At 47.2% G+C, this 9,459-nt stretch overlaps 1 protein-coding gene across 2 annotated transcripts; it reads left to right on the forward strand.

Annotated features, from left to right (window-relative positions):
• The first annotated feature begins 6 nt into the window (after positions 1–6).
• On the forward strand, positions 7–7,293 carry aasdh (aminoadipate-semialdehyde dehydrogenase). 2 transcript variants are annotated; one of them, XM_083671992.1, is made up of 14 exons: positions 7–358; positions 594–714; positions 1,101–1,417; positions 1,799–1,991; positions 2,089–2,330; positions 2,536–2,642; positions 2,969–3,141; positions 3,501–3,855; positions 4,037–4,155; positions 4,296–5,157; positions 5,529–5,692; positions 5,980–6,105; positions 6,360–6,491; positions 6,807–7,293. In XM_083671992.1, the coding sequence occupies exons 1-14, from the start codon at positions 126–128 to the stop codon at positions 7,233–7,235; spliced, it is 3,573 nt and encodes a 1,190-aa protein (XP_083528118.1). In that variant the 5' UTR covers positions 7–125; the 3' UTR covers positions 7,236–7,293. The 2 variants fall into 2 exon arrangements, with proteins under 2 accessions (XP_083528118.1, XP_083528119.1); XM_083671993.1 differs by lacking the exons at positions 7–358; positions 594–714 and having other exon boundaries at positions 1,357–1,431.
• Positions 7,294–9,459: the final 2,166 nt, after the last annotated feature.

Raw genomic sequence — 9,459 nt, forward strand, 5'->3', positions numbered from 1 at the left:
CATCACAACAACGCATACGCATACTATGCTATCACATCGAGAAGCGTTCAACTTTTTAAAATTATTATTAGACGTACAAAGCTGTTTATAACATGCATTTTACAGCCGCTAATTAGTGCTCTGAGATGGAACGGAAAATGCTTCAAGATATGGTGCTCGCAGCGGCCTCCTTACATAGTGCGAGAATAGCTGTCACATACGACAGTGGCTCATCAGCAGGTCCTGTGTCTCTAAGCTACAACGACATCGTTGCGCTTGGGAATGACTTAACTCATCATCTACAGAAGCAGTGCATGCATATACATGTAATTGCATTGTATTGTCACACAGATGTCCACCTGCCTATTTGGATTCTGAGGTATGTTTAGCCACATGACCATCACCGTAGGACGTAGCTAGTAAGTTAACCATAGATAGACATAGACAGATATAAATCAGGTTGCCGAAGGATAACACTTCAGGCTGGGACTCAATGGAGTGTAATACTAAACTTGTAGTTTAAAATATGATATAAGTGTAGTGCATATTCATCTACAGTGAAATGAACTGTAAGCATTGCCCATAGTGAATAATAATGTGTTTGTCAATGCCAGCATCCTCCAGTTACCTGCTGCATATGTACCACTTAACCCAGAGGCCCCGGCACAGCTGTCTGCCCGCGTTATGGCACGGTGTGGGCTGGAGTTCTGTGTTCTTCAGAGTGATCTGTTGCAGGTAAGGTGCTTACATGAAGCATTAATGAGTATATACCTGAATGTGTATATATATTTGAGGTTGAAAAGATAAGCAGAATGGAAGACTCTGCTCCTCTAATGGTTATTCAGACAAGATCCATAGAGATGTAGGCAATTTTGATGGCAAAGTACCTTTTACCAAGTCACCAGACCACATCAGCTTGAATCAAATTGACTCTGTTAGACATGACTATGCTGTTGAACTAAATGGATGACTTTGTAAAAAGAGTGTGTACCTCAAAGTTGATCATACATGTTTCTACACTCCTTTGAACATGAACTCATTTTACGACCCCCCAGTGAAATGATGGTGTAACGTATATTCATATGGTGTAATTTCTGATGATTTTTCTGTCTTTTCCCTAGAAATTCAAGAGGTCATTTTCCAACCTCATGTTAATAGAGGTGCGTGCAGTCTGGTCTAAACACAACCTAACCCTCGTTCGAGTACAGCAGAGTCTAATGACAGACCATGTCCAGGATGAAGTTACAGAAGCCAAGGCAGTTACCAACACAGCACTCAGAGAAGAGGCAAATGTAGACTTTTCTGCACTAGCTGCAGTGCCAAAGAGTGTCAACAAGGGGGCGCTAGCGTACATATTACATACATCTGGAACAACGGGGCTTCCCAAGATCGTGAGGGTACCACATAAGTGTATCGTGCCCAACATATTGCATCTCCGGTTAGTATGTGCAGGTTTGTCATTGATATGAATGTGTTGTTGGCTTTTTTGTAATGGTACGTGTAGGATCGATACAAGCTCTATAGCTGTTTAGTTAGTGAGATGATGGCACCACCAGTGTAATGAAACAATGAGGAAGGCATAGGTGAAATGTGTCCATTTGACTACTGCTATTATTATGAATTAGAACTAAAACAAAGATTCCAGACCCTGCACCCAACAAAATGTTTTCAGTGAGTTAAGCACGCCAATCCCCCGTTCAAGTTTCATGTGTGTAATACCTATGTCTCTGTTGTCTTTATTTGTGTGACTGATTTGTATTGACAGTTTTCACTCTTTGTTGTCTGTAAAAAGGATTTTCTCTTTTGTCCTCCTCTTCAGTTCTGTTTATAAGATGACTGCAGACGACGTGGTGTTCTTGGCCTCTCCCTTGACCTTTGACCCCTCGGTGGTGGAGATATTCTTGGCCTTGTCGTCAGGGGCACGCCTCCTCATCGTCCCCACGGTGGTTAAAAGAATGCCCAACAGACTGGCTCATGTGCTGTTCACGACACACCGGACGACCGTTTTACAGGTGAATAAATATAAACATGAATGTTTAACTACGTTTTCACCATATCTGTAGCAATGTAAGTATTTCAGGGGCACAATGTGTGTTTTATCCCCCTCAGGTGACACCCACTCTGCTCGGGCGATTTGGTCGGCGTGCCCTGCAGGAGAAGGTGCTGTCTGCTGGCTCCTCCCTGCGTGTCTTAGCCCTGGGGGGCGAGGCCTGCCCCTCCCCGGCCGTGCTGCGAAGCTGGAGGCAGGAGGGGAACCGTACTCACGTTTACAACATCTACGGCATCACGGAGGTGTCTTGCTGGGCTTGCTGCTACGAGTTCCCAGAGAACCTCCTGCAGTCCACTAGTCTGTGAGTGACACCCCTGACCTCTGGTGGTAATGGTCATTACCTACAAACCCCCGACCATGCGCCCCCAAACCCCACAACACAACATTCTTCTTCTCTCCAACTAATTACAACTGTGTATCAGATGTGTATTCGTATCCTAGTTCAGTTTTACCCAATTGTATGACTGTGGTGGTGATGTAGTTGTTTGTACATGTCCATCTCACAGTCCAGAAGCCTCTGTGCCCCTCGGAGCCCCACTGATGGGCACGACTGTGGAAGTAAGAGACCAACATGGCTGTGTTATCACAGAGGGCGAAGGCCAGGTGTTCATAGGTGGGCACACACACACAATGCATGCATGCACACAACAACACACAGAAAGACACACACACAAAAACAGTGGATTCAGTCTTAGATATTAAAGAGAGCATGAACCAACAAGTCTCACACATACACACACACACACACATTTACTTTTATGGCATTTAGCAGACGCCTTTATTTATTGCCTTAGATATTAAAGAGAGCATGAACCAACAAGTCATAAACACACACACACACACACACACACACACACACACACACACACACACACACACACACACACACACAGTCGATTCGCCTGTCGGTTTGTGCTATAACAACGATCTTCCGTGCAGGTGGAAAGGACAGAGTGTGTCTTCTAGATGACGAGGTGACCGTTCTCCCTGGGACCATGCGGGGGACAGGAGACTGGGTTCAGGTGAAGGACACGCACCTCTACTACCTGGGCCGGCGGGACCGGCTGGCCAAACGCCACGGACAACGTGTGCACCTGGACAACGTGCAGCAAGTGAGAACGCCTCCAATCAGCATGCCCTCATTTCCTCTAAACAGATTAGTGGCATAGATTGTACAATGCTATTTTGCATGAATAGCATCATACATAAAATACCATTTAGCTTCTTTAAATCCAAGAATAATATAATAATAACTTCATGTTATCCAGTCCTATCAATGTTGCTGTCGTATCCTCCCACTTCCGCTCACTCCTCTCCCCATCCTCCATACCTCCCTTCTCTCTCCATCCTCCCTCCTCTCTCCATCCTCATTTCCCTCTCCATCCTCCATTCCTCTCTCCATCCTCCATACCTCCCTCCTCTCTCCATCCTCCATCCTCACTGCTCTCTCCATCCTCCACACCTCCCCCAGGTTCTCATGAGTCTGCCCCAGGTGGAGGCCTGTGCAGTGGACCTGTATAAAGGCTCTCGGCTGGTCGCCTTTGTTGTGGCCACCACTCCACCTGGGGGCCCAAAGGCATCGGCGTCCCCTACCTCCTCATCTGTAGAACAGCAGGCAGATCGCGGCTCCTCCCTGCCCCCTAGTGGTGATCAGGGAGACCTGGCCACCCGCTCCCCCTACCCAGCTCATCGTGACCATGAAGAGATGGTTTCTGCTACTAGAGACCTGCAGAGGGCCGTCCTTCAGAGGTTATCTCAACTCCTGCCCAGTCACAGCGTACCAGACACTCTGGTGCTGGTCCCAGCTTTACCGCTGTCCTCACATGGTGAGACAACATTCTGTCGCAACAACAAACATCTCATCCCTACCCACCACCACACCTTAGGCCCCGTCCTCTGCAAACGCTGCATTCTTGAAATAAATTTCACAGATTCTTGGATCATTTGAGTGTTGTATGTATCATGTCCATGGTAGTCTTGTTCTCGGTTTTGTTGTTTTTTTTGCAGGAAAAGTGTCTATGGGTGAACTTCTGAAGATCTACCAGAGACAAAGAGCAATGGCAGAGTCCCGTGGTCCATTGGGGAACGTAGAAACTCTGGGAGAGAGACTTAAGGCTCTATGGAGGGTAACTGCTATCCAACATTAGATCAGATTATTTTTTCATGTTTGATATAATGCCTAACATGGTGCCGATAACGTTTTCCCGTTCGTTCGAATGTCGTTGGTACGTTTATCTGATGGTGTGGGTATGCTTCTATATGTCAGGAGACTTTAGGCCTTGCCAAGGACGCGGCTGTCAAGGAGGATTCCAACTTCCTGTTCGGCGGAGGAGACTCCCTCCAAGCATTGCGTCTCTGCAATGACATCACTAACACTGTTGGAGGAGGGACCTCGTCATCAGGACTTTTGGAGGTTCTACTGGACGGATCCTTCTCGGACGTACTACGCCACGTTTCCATGGAAACGCTGACTCATCCCATGACATCATCATCATCCCAGCCCGTGGTCAAGAAACGGCGAGCTGACGATCCTTTCTCCTCAGCACGACCCAAGAGACAGCTCACGGACCCTCACTCTACCACAGCCGCAGAGAGGCTGCTGGGAAATGAAGTTTCCTCCGTGAAGACGGCGGTGAGATACACGGTGTTGAGGAGGGCAGGGGAGGTCGTAGAGATGAGTCACTCAGACTCTTTTAAAATAACCGATGAAAACTCCCACTCCGACACCGCAGAGGGACCAATCATAAGAACAGAAAGCACACCGACACAGCAGGCGACAGTCGCCAATGAGAGTACAGAATCCAGTCACTCCTGTACAGTGGGAGCCAATGAGCTGTGTGTCAGTGGCGGTGGAGAGGCCAGTGCTGTGAGACTGGGACTGAGGGTGAGCTGGACCTCAGACACAGGCAAGTGTGTGGACGCCTCTCCTGTCCTGCTGGTGCAGAGAGGACCAGAGGGGGCCTCCTCAGGCAGCTGCCCGGCCAGGACCACCGTGTTCATCGGCTCACACTCCCACAGGATGCAGGCCCTGGACCTGGCCACCGGGGGGCTCCTGTGGGAGCGGGTATTAGGAGACAGGATCGAGTCCTCAGCCGCTGTGTCCCGATGCGGAGCCCTTGTAGTGGTAGGTCAGTATCCACAATAAAGCCTCATTCACACTAAAGTGCCAAACCAAACTGAGTCAAGCTAAGCTGTACTGTATTGAGCTAGTCTGGTTACTCATCCACCATAGTTGCTGAAATAGTAGGAAATATCGAAGCCAGCCCAGCACAGTATGGTTCGGGTGGGCCCTGTAGTGTGTAAATCCCCTTTGAGTCTGTATTTTAGTGTCTATACCGTGATTTACACTACAGAGCCTAACCTAACCGAGCTGAGCTGAGCTGAGCTGAGGCTGGGCTGGTTACGCAATTCAAAGGAAAGGAAAATATCCAAGCCCCTAGATGTCCATTCTACATTGCTGGTAGATGACATGGTATGTTTTTATTGTTTCTGTTTTAAGGGTGTTACGACGGTAGTGTGTATTTCCTGTGTGTGAGGTCTGGGGAGAAGAGGTGGGTGTTTGAAACGGGAGACGCAGTGAAGAGCTGTCCCACCGTAGACCCCCTCACAGGCCTGGTGGTGGTGGGCTCACATGATGGACACGTTTATGCCCTGGACCCACAGGTGTGTGTGTGTGTGTGTGTGTGTGTGTGTGTGTGTGTGTGTGTGTGTGTGTGTGTGTGTGTGTGTGTGTGTGTGGTGTGGGTGTGGGTGTGGGTGTGGGTGTGGGTGTGGGTGTGGGTGTGTGGGTGTGGGTGGGTGGGTGGGTGGGTGGGTGATGGTGGGCTCACCTGTTTGTCCTGAACCCACAAGTACTGTGTGTGCGTGTATGTACAGTATGTGTGTGCGCACCTTTCTTCCAAGTGTACATTTAAGATAACATGTTAAAACGATGTGTGTGTGTATTACAGACTGGCCAGTGTGTGTGGAAGCGCCACTGTGGGGGCGGGGCTGTGTTCTCCTCGCCGCGTCTCCACCCCTCCCTCAGACAGCTGTACGTGGCCACGCTGGGGGGGAACCTCCTCTGTCTCAACCCTGTGAGTACACACACACACACTAATACACAACATGTACTTGGGGTGTGTGAGTGGGAAAAGTGGGACTCTGTTAGTCTTGTTGACCGTATTACATGATGTACAAACCGACAACTGTGTGACAGCCAACATTACCTGTCATTCACATGCTTATTTAGGGGTCTGTGGAAATAACTGGTGAAGTGCTCTTTTAATATGCTGCGCAGAAGCAGCACTGCTGTTGAGTGAGTAAGAAAGACAGAGACTCTCCGTTACAGGACAGTGGTAGCGTCTTGTGGACGTATTCCAGAGAGACTCCCTTCTTCTCGTCCCCGTGCTGCTCCTCCAGTCACGTCCTCATCGGTTCTACGGACGGGAACATCTGCTGCTTCAGTCTCACGGGGGAAATGGTGAGAGGGGAGGCTTCGTCTGAGACGTATGGGGGGGCGTCTTTCTTCTATTCGTCGCATCTTCTCTTCTCGCTTCCTTCTGAAAAAGCATTGGAGAAGATCTAAGTTGAGGAACCTTCAGATCTTCTCCTTCAATGCATAGGAAGTGAGGAAGGGAGGATGCAAGGAATAGAGGACCGATGATAGGAGAGAGGACCGATGACGCACCAAATATTCTGGTCATTTATTCGTTCTCTTCAACATCATATTTTCCCAACAAAACCTGTTTCTGTTGAGTTCACACTCGGGTGTTGATTCTGTTTCTTCCTCCGACAGCTCTGGAAGTTTGCCACCGGCGGGCCGGTCTTCTCGTCCCCGTGCCTCGCGTTAGACGGGCGGAGGGTCGTGTGCGGGTCGCATGACGGGTGCGCGTACTGCCTGGACTGTGGAGACGGTTCGTTGGTGTGGCGTTTCCAGACCTCGGGTCGGGTGTACTCCAGCCCCTGTGTGTTCGATGGCCCTCCCTGGCAGGGCAGGAGGGGGGGTCCGCTGGTGGGCCTAGCCTCCACAGACGGGACACTCTGGGTGGTGGACGGAGAGGACGGAACACTGAGAGCCTCACTCCCTCTCCCCGGGGAGCTCTTCTCATCTCCTGTGGTGTGGGAGCGCTCCCTTGTGATGGGATGTCGTAACGACTTTGTGTATTGTGTCGAGTTGACCAATGGGGAGAAGGAGGAGGAGGAGGAGGATCGGGGGAATTCCTGAGATTCTTTGAATGACGTTATGTAGTGTATTTTTGTACTGATTTATTAAAAAGGATTTCTAGAAACAAATGGTTGTCTGTCTGTTTGGTGGCCAGAACAGTGAGGTGGATAGGCAGACTGACCAGTGAGTATAGGACAGACAGACAAGGCCTATGGGAGACAAGATTTTGGCTCCGTTTCAGTGTCTAGCATACAACTTAGAATGCACGGCCAATACATGGCTCTACTCTAGTGTGGAAATTGGAACATAGCCTTTGTGTTAAACCTCTGACACTCCTGACTAAATTTGGAGGAGGAAAATTAAGACTCTTGGGGCTTTGAGTCCAGACATCAGTATTTAATTTACATAATTCATAACATTTGCATCACTTAAAGAATGTTCTCAAGAATATCTCTAAGTGGGACAAAAAAAGTGCAATTATTACCAAACATATTTTGTTACATACAACACTGTGTACACTACACTATTGCACACGACTTAAGTTAAAAACAAAATGACAAAGTGACTGCACCTTAGGGGCTCCTTTCTTTCTCTCAGTCCTGGTAAAACCGCCTCTAACATACATACATACTTACATACATACATAGAGATCATTACATTGAGTAGTGAGGAAGGTAGTGATGGGAGAATCCCGGACCTCATAGTGGGAGAAATATCCATATGATGTCACTCACCGACTGACCTGGCCTATTAAACAGAAGTTGTCACGAGGCTGATTGGTTCAGATCACGTTTAGAAAATGATATGTGATGATGGCTTATCCCATAATGGTGATTCACAGAATGTGATTCCCAATGCTGGCAGACATTTTTAACGGATCATCATCACATTAGCGACAGGAAAATGTATGTTACAGCAAGCAGGTAGTCTTTTTCCATAACAGAAGCAAAATCCAGGTTACATCATTACAGAGTAGTGAGAATACTGAGCAGCTCACAACCATCAAACACTGTGGTAGTCAATCTTGTGTTCCAGTGCAGTCGACATTTGATGACAGATATTTTTGTGTTAATTTACAAACAGATTTGAACACCTTTTGTCATGGCAAAGTTTTACAATATAGCTTCTTTGACAGCTGTCACAGTCGTCACGGACACAGTGAGAAGAATTGTTATACTGTACTAAGTACTGGTTTTTGAATACAAGTAAAAAAAAAGCTACTTTTTGTACATTGCAGACAAGGCTCAGAGATGACAAAATCTATTGACTCAACATGTTATTAAAAACAGTGCATGAACTAATAATACCCACAACATACGGTAACAGAACATATGACGGAAACACTTTTGTTTCAGGTCATAAGGAAGATTTAACCGGTTGATCGTGTATCAGGTGGGGTTATTGTTAGCTGTTAGCCCTTACAAAAACTCTGTTCTCAAAGTACTTTGAGTAAAGAAAGAATCTGAATCTGTCACTGTATCGGTATGGACCAGAGGAATTCTTGACCTGTTTTTTCTCTTGCAGTTCCATCCCCCAGCACCAAGACAAGAGGACGACATAGCGCTCTCTCAAACCGTGTGTTCATACAAGTTGCAGACCCATCATTTTCCCAAAGCTTTAACCAGAATGCATATTCATTTCTCCTTTACTAATGTTCACAGGAGGATTCCAATCATATAAGCAAATTTAACAAAAATAAATAAATAAAAAAAAGTGTGAAAACTGTTTCTAACTCTCTGGTGTGTGGAGGCACATACAGTGCCACCTTGGGGATAAGCTTTGAATTACATGTTGATAATGTGACAGGTTAAGTGGTCAAGAATTTCTCAGGTCCTTATGTATCGCTGTATGATTTTCCACAGCCTTGGGATTAATAATGAGCATTATGTTGTATTATGTTTAGTGCATGATGTATTTACAACCATGGTGCTCTGATTGGCTACTAAAAGGAAGGAAGGGGTTGGGGTTGGTTATTGCAATGGCTGTGATTGGCTGCTGAAGGATTGGGGGTCTCTTTGACTTGTTGGTACTGGCAGATACTGTATTATATAGTTATGATAGTAAACAGCCAGGTCATCTTCAAAATGTGTGTGGGCATGTGTCTTCATGTGTTCAAGTTCATATAAGTGCATGCTTGTACTGAGTGTTTGCAAATCTGTGACAGTGTTTGAAGAATAAGAATGTGAAATGCACTTTTGACTGAATCATCACACAATCAAGTGCATGGCTACAGAGTATTGACGAAGTGGGGGTGGGGGGGTGGGGGGGGGGGGTTACTGGTCTG

Source organism: Argentina silus (genome assembly GCF_951799395.1).
Source record: "Argentina silus genome assembly, chromosome: 6".
Classification (NCBI taxonomy): Eukaryota; Metazoa; Chordata; class Actinopteri; order Argentiniformes; family Argentinidae; genus Argentina; species Argentina silus.

Excerpts from the sequence above, each read along its gene's own strand:
- aasdh (XM_083671992.1), top strand. The coding sequence starts at position 126 with ATGGAACGGAAAATGCTTCAAGATATGGTGCTCGCAGCGGCCTCCTTA. Across the intron at positions 715-1,100 it reads TTCAGAGTGATCTGTTGCAG|AAATTCAAGAGGTCATTTTC; the intron begins GTAAGGTGCTTA and ends TCTTTTCCCTAG. Across the intron at positions 6,492-6,806 it reads TCAGTCTCACGGGGGAAATG|CTCTGGAAGTTTGCCACCGG; the intron begins GTGAGAGGGGAG and ends TTCCTCCGACAG.